The sequence below is a fragment of the Equus przewalskii genome, chromosome 1 (genome assembly GCF_037783145.1).
Source record: "Equus przewalskii isolate Varuska chromosome 1, EquPr2, whole genome shotgun sequence".
NCBI classification, from domain to species: Eukaryota; Metazoa; Chordata; class Mammalia; order Perissodactyla; family Equidae; genus Equus; species Equus przewalskii.
The window spans coordinates 172,466,676-172,487,702 of NC_091831.1; the positions used below are offsets into that span (position 1 = coordinate 172,466,676).

The window sequence follows — 21,027 nt, forward strand, 5'->3', positions numbered from 1 at the left end:
TTTTGTGGACATGGCTAAAACTACAATCTAAAATTACTTAGAGATAAGTTTGGAAGTTTCAAAATAGGTTTTATTCTTGAACAAACTGTTTTCCCCTTTAGAATTGTATATAATGGTGTAATTATAATTAATAATTGCATCAGCTTAGCTGATTGATAGCCTCTCCTTCTCATGGTGCTGTATAGGAAATATCCATTATTTCAAGGGGGGAAACACTTCCTAGGCAATCACCAGTTCTCCTGAAGCCATGAGTAGGAATATTCATAAACCAGCAGCATGACTGCACCACCTAGAAAAGAAAAGAGCTGGTTTTAATGGCAAACCCTGTGAAAAAGTATCATCTTTCCCACTAGGTTTCTGAATCCGTGAAGTCATGCAACCTATTGGGCAGGGGCTGGTTGGAATCATCAGTTCTTGAGCAACAATACAGAGATATAAAACTATTGTGGAAAATACTCAGAGCAAAATCAAGACCATCTTGAATCTCCAAATACGTTTTTTCCCCATGAGTTTCTGTAACTTTCATCATTCCTCATCAGATTCTTTTTCAGGCACTTTTAATTTTTAAAAGTAAATAAATATAGACACATTTAGTCATGTAAGGGCATGTGACTTTCCTGCAAACAGAAACTTCCAGATTCTTCATATGTAGGCAAAGGATTTATCTTTTTCAGTCCATAATTAGCATTATCGGATTGCATTCAAGAAGGAAATCTCTAAGATGGTGCTTAATGGATGAGTCTGTTTTTCTCTTACAGCTTTCAAACTGGATTGCAATGTGAAAAATAGCTTCTGAATATTTTAAAACTCTGTACTGCAAAACTTAGCTGGCTTTCACCCTCCTTTTGTTGTCATTTCTTCTATCTACCTCAGATATATATGGATTGCACTTGAAAATTTGGTAGTAGGGGTTGGGTGTCATAAGACCACCATTTTTCAAGGAAGAGAAGAGTTATATAACTGGCTGCAAAGAGGCTTTCTATGTAAAACATCAACAGGAATGTGATACAGGAAAACAAGCACCAAGGCTGCTGAATATCTACACATTGGGAGAAGCATTTGTATGTGGATGATTTTGTGTTCTATCTGATGCAGTAGAGGGCACATGTCCTGTGCCCTTTACAACAACCTCTATTTGTCCTCTCATGTCTGTCTGAAAAATATTATAAAATCAAACTGTGGACAAATATCCTGAGCACAACTTAGAGAAGACTTGGCTGCATAAGCAGAAGATTGATGTCTAACAGAAAGAAATAGGACTTGATTTTGATCTTAGTTATTTTGTACATACTGCCATGTGCTTTTTTTTTAATCTACAGGCTGCACATGTTTGTGTAACCATATACCAAAGATAATTATCTGCCTGTAATTTTCATTTTTAACCCATGAAGATACTCTATCAGACCCCTCTCAGCTGCTGTAGCCCTCTCGGTACTCTGTGAACGAAAAGGACTCACGACAGCTGCCTGTTAATATGTATGTAATTACTCTGTTTACCCTTATTAGCTGTTCACAACGTAAGACAAGAACACACAGATTTGGGTTAGTTTTCAGCCTAGACATATTTGGAGTTTAAACTACAGTCTTCGAGATTCTCCTTTCATGGGAGGTACCTGATCGTTAGGCACAGCGAGCTGCTAAGGCTGTTATGAAAATAAGATGGGATCCTTCTCTAGAACAAAGGATGAAAATTCCAGGTTCACCTTTCTTTTCTTTTTTACTGTCTCTCTCTTTAAAAAAAAAAAAAAAAAATTCTTAGCCTTAACTCAAAAGTCTTTCCTTTGAAGTTACTTAGGACTTGCGCATTTGGAATGAGAGTGGAGGCCAGGTCCTTGAAGGAGATTTCCAGTTGTTCACAGTTTTGTTTAATCTGGACAGTGTGTCCACAACAACACTTTCCATTGGATTTGACACCACAGCAACTCAGGACACCTCATGCAAAAACATTTAAAAAGCCAACCAAACATTTGCAAGCCTCTAACAAAACTTGGGGTCAGATTATTTAAGAGTTTTGGATTAAGGTTCCAGTCAATTACTGTTTTACCTCAACTCTCTCTGGCCACCACTCTTTTCAGGCCTATCCCGTCATGAGGAAGCTGGGTTAGGGCCAATCCTATGATTTTCTCTAATACTAGTCTACTAGCAGGTTTTTACTGTGTGGTGAAGGGAAAACACCACATACTTGCAGAGAGAGTTGCACAAAATCACCAATATTCTTTATTATTGGGTTCGTTTTTACACATGGGCCAATGACTAACAGAAGGCAGGTCTGAATCTCAAAGGCGAAGCAAAATCCATGCTTAAAAGCCTAGAAAGGTTGGGACAGGTGGATTGGGAATTGTGGAGGTGTTTTCTAAATACATGAAAGTGTGAACAGTTCACCAGCTTCCATTTACAGACTGTAGGTCTATATCTCAGGTTGGTAGAAATGCTGGTTCATTGGATTGAGAGCTAAAGGTGAATGTGCCTGTGTGTGAGTGAGGTAGGGGACTTAGACATTGGGTGAAAAGAGGGGAATGGGAAAGGGAGAGAGAAGAGGAGTAGGAGAAGATTTCCAAGATGTCGAAGTAGGTGAGTATGACCTGGTAAAAAAATATATGTGTGGTCTAGCACATACTTCTGTACTTATTCATCAGGTTGCTTATAATCCAAGACTATTTGCCCAGGCGGTTGGGTCTGCAGCAGTTATTTTCCTATCTATTTACATAGAGGCAGCTGACTCTCCCTGTGGGAATGGCAGTTTTTTTGTGGGTGGTGTCCTGAGGGAAGGCCCTGAGCCAGGAGCCTCCACCATCACGGTGACAGAGGCCAGGAAGGCAAGAGCCAGGCTGCAGCTTCACCACGCCCCAGAGGTGACTGTGAAGACCAGTGGCTCTTGCTGTTTGTGGAGGCAAGTTGTCCTCTTTTTCTCTTTTTGAAATGAAGTTGAGACAGGAGCAAGAATGAACAGGGAGCACCAGGAAAAGTTTTATTAGGCTGGTCCCTCACTCAGTGAAAATCCTGCCCTTCAGCCAGAAGCCACCATGTATGTAACTCTGTGCTCACTCAGCCTCCCACTGGCTGTGGATCCTTTCCTATTGACTTAAGCTGAGCTTTGGCTTCCATCAGCCTCCAGCAAGGCCATAAATAATACCTTATAAACAAAGCTAGAACATTTCTAATGGATGCGTTCAGGATCTTGAATGCTCATAGACAACTTTATATCTTCAAGGTTTCCATCTTTTATAGTGTGATAAACTTTTTATCACAGTGTTGCTGATAGACACAAACAAGAAAGGAAAGAAGGAAGGATATAAGTAATAAAAGCATCATTACCTGGTCCAAGCCTCATAATCTTGGGAAGCAGGCCTTTGTACAAAGCTAAAATCCTATAACCAGAAGAGAAAGAGCAACATTCTTATTCTGAAAACAAAATGGAGTTGTACCTCAGCTTGACTGAGATGGTGATATAGCATTTAGAAAAAAAAAAAATATTTAAAATTACACACATTGCAAACCAGACAGTATCCGGCTAAGTATTCTCTGCAGCAAATGGACAAGGGGAAAGAGTTAATCAACTCTTTATTACCCAAGCTACGCTAGTCTTGTCCAATCAGAAATATGACTTTCATCAGCGAGATGGTTTTTGCTTTCAAGACAGATCTTACTTTTGAGACAGCTGTGTATATGGACAAAATGACTTTTGTAATTGAATTTAAAAGCCTATAAACTCAGTCCTCACATAAGGAAATATGATGCAGTTTAGATCAAAATAATAAAATGTTACTTGTTTACTTGAAAATAAGACCTGGGTGACGGATGAAGAAACAAAAATAAGACGTAAAAAAAAAAAAGACCAGAGGCCGGCCCTGTGGCCGAGTGGTTAAGTTCCTGCGCTCCGCTGCAGGCGGCCCAGTGTTTTGTTGGTTCGAATCCTGGGCGTGGACATGGCACTGCTCATCGAGCCACGCTGAGGCGGTGTCCCACGTGCCACAACTGGAAGGACCCACAACTAAGAATGTACAACTATGTACCGGGGGGCTTTGGGGAGAAAAAGGAAAAAAGAAAAAATCTTAAAAAGAAAAAAAAAAGACCAGCAGAAAAGGGCACATACTTTAAATTTTTAAAAGAAAACTACTTTCACAGAACTCTCATGTTTAATTCTCCCAGGTGAATATAATTGACATTTTGATGAGATTTACAGTCAGAAGACAATCAAGCGCCTGCCCATATGTTAACAGGGCATATTAAATACAATAGCATATTATGCAAACTGACAAGCAAAAAGTTCATCTTCGCATTCTAAGACAAACATGCAGGGAACTCTATGACTGTGGCTCAGGCTTCTTGATGGTGTGAGAACATTTGCCAACATCTCATTATTGTATTATCTCAAAAAGCCTGTCAGCTATTCCCTAGAGCTCCTCAGACACACCCAATTTAGGAGGGCTCAATGGCTCTCATCAAAATGGAAGTCCAATATGGTTTTAACCATACTTGAGTCTTGTACATTTATTAAAATAAGAATGCATTACCCTTCTTCTTGATAGACTGTTGCCATTGTTTTAAAACAGGTTCTGTACTTGATCTCTCCGGGAACCGGCTGAGGCCCTTGAATCCTACTTTTGGCAACATCAAAAGGGATGTTAATGACTGAGGCTATTGTACCCGAGAGAAGACCAATCCCAAATTTTCTCAAAAACTCCAAGGTTGGATCCTAAAAGAAAAGAAGAATAAAATAACAGAAAGGGAAGCGGAAGCCCCTCACTTGGTTAAACACTAGAAAGCAGTATGTATTTAAGCAGAGCAATGCACTCCCCGGCACCCTCCTGTTATTCCAGCGGAACACATTAGGATTTCCTAGGCTGGAACTTGTTTTCTTGACAATCCCATTGGCTATGTTTTTACACATGGTCTAAATTGCTGAAGTACACATTTCCTCACACAGGATTTATAAACACAGTTCATAAAGAAAGACTGGTATGGCATATGGGGATGATTTGTATAATTGGGCTTCACAATGTACTTAGTATTACTGTATCAAAACAGGAGAAATCCAAGCACACTATTAGCTAATTGGCCAGAATATTTTACAAATGACAGCAACTTCCACCATGAAGCCTACTAAAATGCTCATTTGTGTGTGGACCCCCAAATGTTAAATTAAATCAAGGCTACTCTCGGTCTGCCGCTATTCCCCTCCAGGTTTTTTGCATTTATTTTCACGTGTAGCTGATCCACTGTACTGAGAAGTGCTAGCTTCCTGTTATTAACAAACCAACTTGGGGAGGCTGCAAAACAGCCTGTGACATTCTGTGCATTATAAACAGTAGTAAGTCACTGGACTAATTGGCTGAAGAATTTGCAACCCATTGTTCCTGAATCTTATTCTTCCTTCATGGCAAAGGAGGAAAAGGGGAGAGAGACAGAGACACAGAGGGAGGGAAGAAGAGAGAGAGAAAGAGAGAGAGAGAGAAAAAAAACATGTCTTCTTTCTATTTAAATTTAGGTCCTTCGCATTGGTCTGCTTTGATTTTCCACCCCTCCCTGTTCTGTTTTCTGACATCAAAGTATTTAATTAGGTCTTATGTGGGAGTCACTTTCCTTCAGCCTATTTTTGTGCCTAGTGAGCTCACATTATGCTTTGTTATAATGAATTTGCTGGGAAGTTCTCATTATGTTTTCAGCCTCAGTTCTTACCCTAAAGAGAGGTCATACCCCAGGCCATAAGCTTCTGATGGAGACACCCCCATCCTTGCCCTGCCCTGGCTTTTGGTCCCTATTTCAGAAGGACCTTCACAGAGGAATGACACAGGGCCGGACCATCGCACTATTTTATGCGGCAGGAGAACTAAAGGGGAGAAACATATTCTGCTTCATTAAAAAAAAAAAAATCAAGTCTGAGCATTACATGCTTCTATAGCTTCTCTGGAAGGAGAAAACTTCTGGAAGCTCTGAAATTTTCAGCTGAACCAAGAGCTGTCACAGAAACGCCTATGTGGCTAAGTGTAAAAAGTGAGGGGTTCGGTGGTAATTCTTGGATCTGGGCCATACAGGTGCTGGGGAGGGTTAAAGGGATTTACAAACCAACAGGGTGTTTCAACAGGAAAAACAATGCAGTGACTGCAGAACGAGGGAGGTGTGTTTAAATAATTCCCCCTCCCCCCTTTTGTCTCTTTTACAAGAAGAGAAAAATGCCTTTATGTTACCCTTTCCCTTACGGCACAGAAGCAGAACTGCAGCTCCGGAGGACGGTGGGTTCAGGACCAGCTCTGGTTGTCTGACCTTGCACGAGTCACTGAATCACACAGAGCCCAGTGTGACATTTTTAATACCTGCCTTGCCTTTGTACTGTATGAGTTTTCTGAGAGATAAAACAATAACAGCAGTAAAAGTGCTATGAATGTTGTAAAATTCTGGCAGAAAATGAGTAGTATTATGTAGCCTGTTTTCAAAGACCCAAAGCACCCTGTAATAAGACTTTCTCATGGTTCCCCTGTGACACAGCCAAGCTCTCCTTTTTCAATTGAAGACAAGGGTGAAAATGATGACTTGTATGCACATTGTCCTTTTGGAAGTTCAGGGGACCCTGTCAAGCATGCAGCCTCTCCCATCTCTAGATGTGTTTGCTGAGGATTAGAGTTGGGGATGGAGGGTAAGCTAAGACACTCAGTGAAGGTCGTTATGCTTGAGATACGGTTGGAGACAAAAATCTAAGGTCTTCAAGGCATCCCAGTGTTCACCAGCATGAGTATGTTTTGAACCCATGTTTTCTATACATTTCCCAGCCCAACAGTAAGGTCCCACAGTAGTTCCCAAATTCAGTTGTGCATCAGAATCACCTGGAAGCTTTACAAAATATGGATGCCTGTCCCCACCTCAGACCCATCTCAGGTTGCCAGATCAGAATCACCTGGGAAACTGCCTGAAAGTTGTTTTAAAGGATCTTCAGGATTTCTGAAGCTGCCAGGCTGAGGACCCATGCCCAGGAATGAGTGATTTTGATATTCCATGCAGGCAAAGCAGATGGTCAGTTGCTATCCCTCTGGGAATTCTAGAGAGGAGAAAAGTCTTCTTGGGATGGCCAAGAGGTATCCTTCACCACATGGCCTCTGGGCCCCTAGCCAGTCACTTCCTCTGAGCCCATGGTCTGTTTTACACAGCAGCCCGGCTTGGGATTGGCTGTGCCAAGGATGCCCTCTCAGCTAGTCTCTGCTTTCTTTGCTGTGTGTCGTCAACCATCCTCAAGTGAGTGCAGCCTCTCAAATGCCTCTCCCCTTCATCTTCTTCTGGCTACTCCTGCTTCTCTTAACTTTAGTTCAGCTCCCCTTACCTTCACCAGGTCCTGCTTTCTTCTTGCCTTCTATCATCTATTCTTCGCAGAGGCAACAGGATTCTCTTCTTATAAAAACAGATCTCCTTCTGGTATCTGTGTACTCAACGATCCTCAATCCTTCCCCACTGCATGGAGACTAAAGCCAAAGCTCTTCACTCAGCCTTTGGTTTCTTTCCCACAATATGCTTCCAACTTATCTTCCTAGCCTCAAGTTCTACACCTCTACCCCCCAACCTATACTATAGTCACATTGGTTAAATCATAATTGTCCAAATACATACCAAGCACTTTTCTAACTCCATGCTTTTCTTCACACTGCTCCCATAGCCTAGAATGTCCTTCCCCATCATATTTACCCACAGCAGTTTCACTCCTCCTTTAGGGTCCAGCTTAAATCCCACCTTGCTCAAAAGACTTTTATGGATCTCCATCAAAATTGATTTCTCCCTCTCTTGTACTCCTGAAATACTGTCTGAGCCACAATCATTGCCTTTGTGAGCCATGGTTCACTTTGTGTTTGGTTTATTTTTGTGTGTATCCATCTCCCTTGCTGGACTGTGAGTCAGCACAGCATAGGAGCATGTGTTACTCCTCTTTGTGTCACCTATTGTGCAGTGTATACAGTAGGTGCTAAATAAATGTCTGCTTTTTGGCCTATCAATGTACTTATTTATTTATTTTTGTAGAAACAATGAGAATCAGACTTAACCCTTAATCACTATTTCGCAGGACTCAGTGTCTTCTAGCCCGGAAATGAACCCCTATTAGAACTTTACATTTCTTCCTTTCTGCCAAGAGGCGTTAACATGGGGATATGACAAGGCATTGGACATTTGCAAAGTGGAGTATTTCATGGCAAATGAATTGTAACTCCCAGGTCACAGAGGCAGGCCTAGGCTTGCTAGATGCCATTGCTCAGTGACTCAGAGAAAGAACCATGATATGGAAGCCTGTGACCAGATTTTAGCAAAAGAATTAAATGGGCATAAAGTAAGGCCTTGAAATATTACTCTTTAGGCTCTTGTTTCTTATACTTCCTGATCTTTCCCCTAGTAGGGAGAGGCATCCAACTGCCTCAAGAATGAGGATTGTTTTAGCAAGACTAAAAAGAGAGAGAAAAAGATAATATTTAGTGTTTTTGGTTTTCAAATTAGGCTCTTCCATGTATTACATCTGTTAATCTTCACAATTTTTGAGGTAAGAACTGTTATTATTATTCCTATTTTACAAATAAGTTAACACAAAGGTTAAGTATAAGAAGGGAATTTTTGTTACATCCAAGTGAACACAAGACTTTGCCTTAGGGCAGTTTTTCTACTGAGACTCCTAGGGTCAGTGGGTGGGCTAGTCGGGGAGGTGTCCAATAACCTCCTGAAATTATAAGCAATGCTTCTGTGTATGTGTATATGGGCTTTTCTGAAGAGAGTGTTGATAGATTTTATCAGGCTCATAAAAGCTTAAAAAGAACTTCATGAAACCATTTCCCCTACAAATAAATTTATAAAGTAAGAAAAGGGCAGTGCAGTGTTGAAAACACGGAGGCTTAAAACAGGAAGCCCTCGTTTTCATGGGGGTTATCAGGAAATTCACCTTAGTGGAAAGATTTCCATACACATTCTTGCTCTGGAGTCAGAGCATATCTCAACCATATCTATGAACTCAGGGGTTCTCAAAGTGTGCAAGATGGCAGAGTAGGAAGCCTTGGACCCTCCTTCCTCCCACAGACTGATTCAGCAACAATTCATGGACAAGTTCTCTTGTAGAAATCTAGAAATTAATGAAAAGTTTCCTGCCCCCTGGATGAACATGAAACTAGACTCAAAGAAGCTAGTAGGTTGGTTCAGAACACCCTCTCACTAGAGTTCCTGTCTCAGTGTAGTGCCAAACAATCAAGAAGACTCCTTAGCTTCCAGTTTCTCCTAGGGGAGGGAAAGGATTGGGTTACATGTCCGGCACACCAACTTTTCTGAGGGGATTCCCCAGAGGACTGGAGTCTGTATTGCCAGGCTTGGAGTTCTGATGGGTCTGGCACAGTCTACCTACCTGAGGGAGAATGGAGACAGTAACATGGGCTGGCGGATGGAGGATACGATCCTCCCCACAGTTCAACACTGAGTGAGTGGATGAGAAACCCCAGCTCTCAGCTTCCCACTGGGGAGGCAAAGAGTTGATGTGTGTACTCAACACCCCAACTTCTCTGGAGCTTCCCGAAGAACTGGCATCTTTCTTGGTGGTCTTGGAGTTCTAATGGGCCCAGTACAGTCTAGCCACCTGAAGGAGACCTGAGGTGGAGGTTTGAACTGATAGATGCCATAGCTCTCCCCTTGCTCAGCACAGAGTGAGCAGACAAAAACAATAGCTGCCTGCTTCCCCCTTGGGAGGGAAAGAGTTGGCAGAGGTCCCTGGAGTCTCTAGTCAGACTGAACTGTGCAGGTATTCTTCTGTATGAGGCCAGTCTATGAAGACTGGGAAAGGTGCTCCCTTGTCTTGTACAAACAACAGCATAAAAAGTCAAGGAAAATGAAGAATCGAGCAAGGATGTTCCACACAAAGGAACAAGATAAATCTCCAGAAACAGAGTTATATGATTTAGTTAATAGAGAATTCAAAATAACTGTATAAAGATGCTCACTGAGTTTAAGGGAACAAAGTGAGAATTTCAATGAAAAGACAGAAAATATAAAAAATCACTAAACAAAAATCATGGAGCTGAAGAATATAACAATTAAACTGGAAAATTCACTAGAGAGATTCAACAGACTAGATCAAACAGAAGAAAGGATCAGCGTACTCAAAGACAGATCATTAGAAATAATTGAGTCAGAGGAGCAAAAAATGAAAAAGAGTAAAGATAGTTTAAAGGACTATGATACATTATCAATTAGATCAAAATAAGCATTATGAGAGTCCCAGAAAGAAAAGAGAGGGAGAAATGACCAGAAAGCTTATTCAAAGAAATAATGGCTAAAACCTTCCCAGATCTGGGGGAGAAAATGGACATCCAGATCCAAGAAGCCCAAAGGATACTGTAAAAGATGGATCCATAGGAATCCACACTGAGAAACCTTATAATCAAATTGTCAAAAGTCAAAGACAACAGAGAATTTTGACAGCATTCAGAGAAAAGTTACTTGTCACATACAGGGGAATCCCCATAAAAATATCAGCCAAATTTTCCACAGAAATATTTCAGGCTAGAAGAGAATGGGATGATATATTTGAAGTGCTGAAAGGAAAAACTGCTAACCAATAATACTATACCCAGAAAAACTTTCCTTCGAAAATGAAGGGAACATAAAGACATCCTGGACAAACAAAAGCTGATGGAGTTCATCACTACTGGACCTGCCTTACAAGAAATTCTAACGGAAGTTCTTCAGGTTGAAACAAAAGGATGTTAAACAGCAACAGGATAACATAAGAAAGAATGAAACTCATTGGTAAAGGTAAACATATAGAAAAATACAGAATATTTTATCACTGTAATAGTGGTGGATAAATCACTTTTAAATCTAGGATAAAAGTTAAAAGACAAAAGTATTAAAACTAACTATAAATAAAAAAAGAGGTTAAAAGATACACAGTATGAATAGAGGCAAATTGTGACACCAATAACAGAAAGTGTCAGGGGGGAGAAGTTAAAGTGTACAGTTTTTGTATGCAATCAAACTTAAGTTTATCAGCTTAAAAGACTGTTAATACTATAAGATATTTTATGTAAGTACCACATAAAAAGTTCCTATAGAAGTTATGCACAAGAAATAAATAAAGGAATCAAAGCATATCAACACAAAAATATCAATAAAATACAAAGGAAGACAGCAAGAGAGGAAAAGATAGAAAAAGAACTGCAACACTAACAAAAAACAATTACCTAAATGGCAATAATAAATTCTTCCCTATCAATAATTACTTTAAATATAAATGGATTAAATTCCCCAATCAAATGACATAGACCGGCTGTCAGAGAAAGATAAACACCTCATGATTTCACTCGTTTGTGGAAGATAAACAAACACATGGACAAAGAGAACAGATTAATGGTTATCAGAGGGGAAGAGAGGTGAGGGGAGGGCATAAGGGGTAAAAAGGCACATATGGATGGTGACTGACAAGTGAAAATGCACACCTGAAATTTCACAATGTTATAAACTATTATGACCTCAATAAAATAACTTTTACAAAAAGACATAGGGTGGCTGAGTGGATCTTTTAAAAAAACCCAGCTACATGCTATCTACAAGAAACTCACTTTAGATTTAAGGACACACATAGGCTGAAAGTGAAGGGATGGAAAAAGATATTCCATGCAAATGAGAACCAAAAGAGAGCAGAAGTGGCTATAGTTACTTCAGACAAATAGACTTTAAGTCAAAACTGTCAAGAGAGACTAAGAAGGACATTATACAATGATAAAAGGGTGAGTCAACCAGGAAAATATAACAATTATAAATACATACGCACCCAACATCAGAGCACCTAAATACATAAAACAAAGATTGACAAAACTAAAGGGAGAAATAGATAGCAATACAATGATAGTAGGAGACCTTAATACTCTACTTTCAATAACGGATAGAATACCCAGACAGAGATCAATAAGGAAACAGAGGACTTGAACAACACTATAGACCAAAAGGATCTAAGAGACATATACACAACATTCTACCCCAAAACCTCAGGTTACATATTCTTCTCAAGCATACATGGATCTTTATCCAGGACAGATCACATGTTGGTCACAAAACAATTCTTGATAAATTTAAGAAAGCTGAAATCATATCAAGTACCTTTTCTAACCACAATGGAATTAAACTAGAAGTTAATAGCAGAAGGTAAATGAGAAAATTCACAAATATGTGGAAATTAAACAACACACTCTTGAACAACCATTGGGTTAAAGAAGAAATTGAAAAGAAAATTAGAAAATACCTTGAGACAAAGGAAAATGAAAACATAACATACCAAAACTTACAGGATACAGCAAAAGAAGTACTAAAAGGCAAGTTCATAGTGATAAACACCTACATTAAAAAAGGAGAAAAATCTCAAATAAACAACCTAATTTTATAGCTCAAGGAACTAGAAAAAGTAGAACAAGCTAAGCCCAAAGTTAGCAGAAGGAAGGAAATGATAAAGATTAGAGCAGAAATAAACAAAATAGAGACTGGAAGAACAATAGGAAAAAATCAATGAAACTGAGTTGGTCTTTTGAAAAAATAAAATTTACAAACCCACAGCAGGACTGATTAAGAAAAAAAGAGAGAGGACCCAAATAAATAAAATCATAAATGAAAGAAGAGACATTATGACTGATGACATAGAACTAAAAAGGATCATAAGAGGCTACTTTTAACAACCATATGCCAACAAACTGGATAACCTAGAAGAAATGAACAAATTCCTAGACTTATATGACCTAACAAGACTAAATCATGAAGAAATAGATAGTTTAAACAGACTTATAACTAGATTGGAGAATGAGTCAGCAATCAAAAACCTCCCAAGAAAGGAAAGCCAGACAGCTTCATTGCTGATTTCTACCAAACATTTAAAGAAAAACTAATACAAATTCTTCTCAAACTCTTCCAAAAAATTGAAGAGGAGGGACTTCTAACTCATTTTATGAGGCCAGCATTACCCTGATACCAAAGCCAGACAAAGACACCACAAGAAAAGAAAACTATAGGCCAATATCCCTGATGAATATAGATGTAAAAATCCTCAAAAAAACACTATCAAATCAAATCTAACAGCACATTAAAAGGATCATACAGCAAGATGAAGTGAGATTTATCTCTGGAATGCAACAATGGTTCAATATACAAAAATCAATTAATGTGATACACCACATTAACAGAACTAAGGATAAAAATCACATGATCTTCTCAATAGATATAGAAATTGCACTTGACAAAATTCAACATGCTTTCATGATAAACACCCTCAACAAAGTAGGAAGAGAAGGAAAGTACCTCAACATGATAAGCTCTTTATGTGAAAATCCCACAGTTAACCTCATATTCAATGGTGAAAAACTGAAAGCTTTTCTTCTAAGACCAGTAACAAGGCAAGGATGCCTGCTCTTACCACTTTTATTCAACAAAGTACTGGAAGTCCTAGTCTGAGCAGTTACGCAAGAAAAAGAAATAAAGGCATCCAAATCAGAAGTAAAATTGTCTCTGTTAAAGATGACATGGTCTTATATACAGAAAAATCTAAAGACTCAATAAAAAAAAGTTTAGAACTAATAAACACATTCAGTAAGTTGCAGGATACAAAATCAACATACAAAAAATCGCTCATCTTTCTATGCACTAAAACTGAACTATCTGAAAAGGAAATTAGGAAAATGAATCCCACTTACAGTAGCTCCAAAAGAATAAAATACTTAGGAATAAACTTAACAAAGGAGATGAAAGACGTGTATAATGAAAACTACAAAACATTGGTGAAGGAAATTAAAGAAGATTAACAAAAGCAAGGACATCCTATGTTCACAGATTGGAAGACTTAGAGTATTGTTAAAATTTTCATACTACCCAAGGTGATCTACAGATTTAATGCAATCCCTATAAGATCACAATGCCATTTTTCACATACATGGGAAAAAATACTAAAATTCATATGGAATCACAAAAGACCACAAATAGCTAAATCAATCTTGAGAAAGAAGGGTAACGTTGGAGGCATCACGTTTCCTGATTTCAAAATATATTACAAAGCTACAGTAATCAGAACATTATGGTACCAGCATAAAGACAGACATATAGACCAATGGAACAGAATACTGAGCCCAGAAACAAACCCAAGCATATATGGTCAATTAATCTTCAATAAGTGTGCGAAGAATACATAACGGGAAAAGGACAGTCTACAACAAATGGCGTTAGGAAAACTGGATATCCACACACAAAGGAATATAATTGAACCCTTACATTACACCATACACAAAAATCAACTCAAAATGAATTAAAGACTTAAATGTAAGACATGGAACCATAAAACTCCTGGAAGAAAACTTATGGGAAAATCTTCATGATGTTAATCTTGGCAATGATTTCATGGATATGACACCAAAAGCACAGGTAACAAAAACAAAAATAGACAAGTGAGAATATATCAAACTAAAAAGCTTCTGAACAGCAAAGGAAACAAATGAGTAAGAAGGCAATCTATGGAATAAGAACATATTTGCAAACCATATATCTGATAAGGGGTTAATATATAAAATATATAAGGAACACCTACAACTCAATACCAGGAAAACTAATAACCTGATTAAAAAATAGGCAAAGGACTAGAATAGACACTTCTCAAAGAAGACATACAAATGGCCAACAGGTATATGAAAAAAGGCTCAACATCACTAATCATCTGGGAAATGTAAATCAAAACCAGAATGAAATATTACTTCATATCTGTCAGGATGGCTATTATCAAAAAACAAAAGACAACAAGTGTTGGCGAGGATGTAGAGAAATTGGAACTCTCGTACACTATTGGTGGGAATGCAAAACGATGTAGCCTCTATGGAAAACAGTATGGAGGTTCCTTAACAATTAAAAATAGAACTATTATATGATCTAGCAATCCCACATCTGGGTATTTATCCAAAAGAGTTGAAATCAGGATTTTGAAGAGATATTAGCACTCCTATGTTCATTGCAGCACTATTCACAATAGCTAAGATGTGGAAACAACTTAAAGGTCCATTGACAGATGAATGGATAAGAAAATGTGGTGTATACATACAATGGAACACTATTCACCTTTAAAAAGAGGGAAATTCTGCAATATGTGACAACATAGATAAATCTTGAGGATACTATAGTAAGTGAAATAAGCCAGTCACAGAGAGACAAATTCTGCATGATTCCACTTATATGAGGTATCCAAAATAGGCAAATTCATAGAGTCAAAGAGTGGAATGGTGGTTACCAGGGGCTAAGGGGAGTGGGAAATGGGGAGTTATTAATCAGTGGGCATAAAGTTCAGCTAAGCAAGATGAATAAGTTGTAGAGATCTGCTGTACAACATTGCACCTAAAGTCAAAAATAATGTATTATATACTTAAAAATGCGTTGGGAGTAGATCTCACATTGTTTTTGCCACAATAAAATAAAAATAGAAAAAAAATTGATTAAAAAATAAAATGTCACCTAGTCTAAGTAAAATACTTAGGATGGGTTACACCTTAATTATGTTAATGGATATTAACGCTGATGAAAATCTATTCTGTTATTAAAAATTTCCAACTCACTTCCACAATTTCCTTCAATTGTCATCAATCAGTTCCTTTGTTCCTAACCCACATTCCTCACACGTAAGCCTAAACTATTGTATTCCAATCTTTTGCTCAATTGCAGGAGCAATCAACTGTCACCATTCTTGATGTAATTCATCACGACAAAAAACTGTTACCGAACTAACCTTTTCTTCCTCATGTTTAAAATACACACTTCCTTTTAAATATTTATTTATAAGTATTGTATATGATGTCCCCATTTACAGATGAGTTTTATTCTTTTCCTCTAAATATTTTCTTATTTTCCTCATAAAATATGAGATTTATAACTAAGCCGGTGTTGAATAGCCTGAAATAATGAATATTACATGCATTGACCTTATTTTGAGATAGCAATACAAAATCCAATATCCATAGTTTTTAAAAATTATTTAATTCCCCTGCAAACATTTTAAGGCTGATGTTAACATTCCATTTCACAAATGAGAAAACTGAGACAGAGCGAAGTTATAACTTGCCAGAGATATGGCTAACTAGTAAGCACCAGAACTGGGAATTAACACCAGGTCTCTTACTAGAACTCCCTGGCTGTTTCCATTACACTGCAATCTTTGCGTGAGCGCAGAGCTGAAGAGATGTTTTACCAGCTTCTCTTCAGGAAGATCACTGAGTTCCCTGACAGGACATATTATTTCTAGACCGTCTACAGCTTAGCAAGAGACACTAATAAGTGATCCCAAACGTTGGCGGCCGTGAGGTTCCACAACCTCTAAAAATTCTACAAAAGTCACCAAATAATCAGAAATGGGATCATATGACTCAAAATAGTTAACAATCAACACGCTACATATTTGTAACTGATTTAACCATCTAATCCAAACTATATAGCCAGCAGCTGAAGACAGCACCAGTAATTTAGGGCAATGGTGGTTGAGGAGTTAATATGCAGAGGCAAAATATCTTGATAAAAGAAGCTTATGCCTCCCCTTTTACCTTCCCTGGCATGAGCTCTGATGCCTTGTTAAGTGACTGGCCAGCTGGCTGCTAGCTTGATAAACAGAGAACCTTCGCCCACCTTGCAGGCCTTTGTGATTAGGGTCTGGCGTCTTTAAGAAGACATTCCACACAGAGACATGCCAGAAGGTGGGGGTTAAGGAAGATGAGGGAAGCAGGATTTGCTAGCTAGTGAAGACTAGGGGTGGTGAGGGGGACTGGCCAGGAAGCCTGCTGCCCCCACAAGGCAAGTTGAGCTGAGCGCAGTGGACAGGCTTTTCCTTTAAGGGAGCTCAGCATGAGTATACACACCCAAGTCTGGTCTTAGAATCTTCCTGCCTCAGGGCAGCCCCAACCACATTTCCTTTGCTCCTTGCAATTCACTCAACCTTTAATTCCTCCTGGTACCATACCAGATCTGAGATCCTCTCTGAGCTTAGCTTTGAGTCATTTTAAGTGTTCCTAACCACCTAAAATGAAGTCAAGATACCCTGCTTCTTCAGACAGATTTACAATGAGCACACTGAGAGGAATGATCTCTGTTCAGGATTGGCCTTGGATGATCCTGGAGCAGATTTAGCATTGCTTGTCAGAAATTGCTAAAATAGGTTTGCCATTTGAAGAACTAAAATTATTGCTGAGAAGTGACTGAAAGAGATGGCCATAAAATGCTTTGGATAAGAAAATTAAAGACAGAATGGAAGTCCTCTGAGAAGTCACATGATTTTCAGGGTATCATGAAGCACTTCTTTGCAGAACTCTTTTATTCTGCTTCTTCCTCCCCCAGAGAGTGAGCAAATTGATGACAAGAATGTCAAAACCATAACAGGGTGTTTCAAAAAGAATTGAACATTTTAATAAATCTATGACCTAGTAATTAGATTATATGTCACCATATGGTCAAACAAATTATAATAAGATCTGTCACAATTATTTCCATCTTCTTACAAATGGTCAGTTTGTGCTAAGAGCACACATCAATTCTCTACTTTAATTCATTCCAGCCCCTTTGTAGCGCATCACCACCAATAGTCAAAAGCGTGGTAGTGATGTGGCCTTTCATTTCCTAAAGGCTGCAAGAGGTGATACAAACATGATGTTTGTGACGTATCCCCACAGGAGGAAACTGCAGAAAACTCACTGTAGTAATACATTTTTGAGAGTTTCATTTCCTTTTGAATCACTCTGCACACCTTGATTTCAGAAAACCACTTGAAAAACTCTTCCATGTTATCTTGATTAATAACACATCAAATTAATAAGACACTGAATGGAAGATGGATGAGAGTATAGCTGGAGATCCCTCATCTGGCTAAATAAAATAGTTCTTCAGTGAAAGATGTGTCCATACAACAGCCTGAAGAGGAGCTGGATGACCATGGGTGAAGATGTGGAAGGCGTGTCATTGGATCTGCTGATGACACAGACTGGGAGGGGAAACTAGAAGGACAGATGAGGAACTCCACATTAAAAATGATCATCACAGGCTCTAGCACTGGACTGAACCCACAGGATTAAGTTTAAGCATAGTGATTACAAACTGCACAAATTTGAGATGAGAGACACTAGATTTGACTGCAGTTCATGTAATCTGGGGATTTTAATTGACCGTGAAGATTTATACATACCGACATCTTGATGTAAAAGCAACATCCATTCTCCCCCCTCCTCACCCATGACAAATCCCCCAAGAATTCATCTCTGTGCAATCTTTGGCTGCCTTAAGAAAGGGGTGTGTTCAGATCACAGGAAGGGTTGATCCTCGTGTATCTGAATTGATCAACTCAAAACAGCAGTAGTGTGTAGTTCTGACACTGCCATTGACAAAGCTGATGCAGCTACAGCGGGAGAGATAGACCGCACAGAGGGCCTGAAACCATGTCATTTGAAGAGGGGTTAAGGGACTGTGGCTATATCCCAAAGAAAGAAAGACTCAAAGGCTTACGTGTCCATACATTAGTACAGAACAACGATTAAGAGCGTGGGCTCTGGCTCAGTCTTTGGGTTCAGTCTTTGATGGGATCTAGCAGAGATGGGCACCAAACTGATGTTTTGTGAAGCTTCCTTCAAAGCCTCTTAAAGGAAAGGACGGGGCCATGACACATTCATCTTTGTATGTATACTGACCTCGACACATCATAGGTGTTTAATAAATGCCTTGTTTCTCCTTTATAAAGACATAATACACAAAGAACCAAGGCCTCAGAAGCAAATTACAAAGGAGGGAGATACGCACACTGGTTAACCACCTGGTAAAAACCACGAGGCAAATAACAGCATCTCAGCCTTGTCCTCCCCACAGCTGGCGATGGGCATCATGAAAATGATGTGGTGAGTTGAAATCATAGTTGCCTCCTGGTAGCTGAACAAGGAGGCAGCTTGAGTGAGAGTCAAGTGCATTTTTTTTTTAAGGAAGAAATTTGCATTTTAGATATTATGAGTTTTAGTGGGTCCAAGTCAACTCAGAGTAGAGTCACCTCTCAGTATACAGCTTTCATTTTCCTTCATCTTGGCTCTCTTTTGTTGTTTTGTTCATAAACTTCGACAGAAGCATTTTTTCTCCTGATGTCGTGGCATTGTGCTATATTGTCCCCCAATGAAAATACCTTCTATTGAAGCTTAATTAAAAAATACAGTTGTTTCCACTTCACAGCTATCAGAGAATCTCTTACAGTGTTTGTTTTCTCTTCATGTGAGATAATTTGGGGAAATGCTAGCTTCTCACTCCACAGAAGGTCACTAACTAAAATGAGATGGTTTAGTTGATAAGTATTCTTCAAGAACGTGGAGTATTCCCAAGATCCTGTCCTTGCAGGGCTCTGGGCTTTGGAAGGAAATCAAAGTCTTGTTAAAAGCTCAGCATCTAAATGTAGCCATTCAGAAAATAGCCATGAAAATTCCTTTTTTCCCCCTAAGCTATCCGTTCTTTAAAGTGTTGTGAAATGTAAAATAATTTTAAAGGCCTTACTCACTTAGCTCAAATTATAAAATACATACAATGTCAAAATGGGTTAGGGTTTAGGCATAATAGTTATCATTTGATTATTTCATATATATATATATATATATACACACACACACACACATGCACGCACACACGTCTGTCTCTCACCCTCTCTCTCTCTCTATATATATACAGGATAATACCATCTGAGAGTCAATTATATCACTGAATATTATACAAAATGCAGGAACGTATTAACGTATTTCCTTGGGAACCCTGTAGGATTTTTCTGTTTTGGTGTGTTCAGTCTATTCCTTGCCTCAATAAAGGCACTGACCCCAAGGAAAACTAACAAACCAGGTTCCCAAAACAAAATTCTAAAGGTTGAGAAGTCAAGGCAAGGACAAACTGAGATGCTTAGATATGGAGGTAGGCAGATGATCAAGAAGAAGAAGTCTTTGAACCAAGTTTATTTCGTGAGATGCTACTTCTGGACCTCTATAAATGAAACGTTCCCATGCCCATTTAGTCCACTTATGTAATATGTTTGTTCAATGTGCTCCCTCAGTTCGGTCATCCACAGGGAGTCAGCTGCCCTACTAGTACATGCCTAAAACCTTGTGGCCCAGTTAGCCTCTGCAGCCTGCACTGCCTGCTTTCTCCCTTGGTTTCCCGTACACCAGCTACCCTTGTTCTTCATCCTCTCCCAGGTCCCCGTGCCTCCTTCTCCTTCAGGGCAGTCACACAGCCTGTTCTGTCTGTCTGTCTCCACTCATCGTTTTCATCTTGGCCTGGCTAATCCTCATCCTTGAGCTCCAGCCTAAGCATCATTTTTGAAAGAATGCCTTTCCCATATTCTCACCCTGCCCCACCCTGGGTCTAGATTAGGATCCTTGGTTATAAATTCCCACAGCTTGAGAGTTGTCTTTCATGGCACTTAGACAATTGCCGCGATTCAGTTCCCTGTGTAATGACTTGTTTGTTGTCTGTCTCCTCTACTAGACGGTAAACCCCATTAAGGCAGGAGCAGTGCTGACACTTAGCGAGATGGTGCCCGGCACATGGTAGTAGGGCCATGAGCACTTTTGGAACGAACGAATAGAAGGAGCCCACTGAGAATCTAAAGCTACTTGCACCTCATTTCCATCCACTTGGGTGGTGCCTGACTGGAAAATTTTGGCCTGAAGTTTATTTAAGAAGGTGTCTGAACCCCTAACGCCCTTCTCTCTGCCCTCCCCCGTGCCCTCTTCCTCCGCAACACACACACCCCAGAGAGTCTGTGAAAACTGCCAATAAAGATACTGCTTTTTACCGCAGAATCTTGTCACATATCCTGAAATTTTATAGATAATATATACTTCTAGTTTTACCCCAGTGGTTACCAGAAAGGAGAGTTGTTCTTAATGAAACTTTAATGCTCTTGCCCTTCCCATTACCAGATGATTGGTAAGAATAATGATCGAGTAAGAGAGAATCAGAAAAACAAATGGTCATAAATTAAATCCTACTATGATCTAATTCTACTGA

The 21,027-nt window shown here is 39.2% G+C and overlaps 1 protein-coding gene across 1 annotated transcript in view; it reads right to left on the minus strand.

The window, feature by feature from the left end:
* Positions 1-48: 48 nt before the first annotated feature.
* SLC25A21 (solute carrier family 25 member 21) overlaps positions 49-21,027 on the minus strand; it is a 438,847-nt gene continuing 417,868 nt past the window's right edge. Inside the window, exons 10-12 of the mRNA XM_070629002.1 lie at positions 4,515-4,696; positions 3,316-3,368; positions 49-289 (exon numbers count right to left, since the gene is read on the minus strand). Of these exons, the coding sequence (XP_070485103.1) occupies positions 228-289; positions 3,316-3,368; positions 4,515-4,696 (297 nt within the window). The 3' untranslated portion in view covers positions 49-227. The remainder of the gene's footprint in view (positions 290-3,315; positions 3,369-4,514; positions 4,697-21,027) is intronic.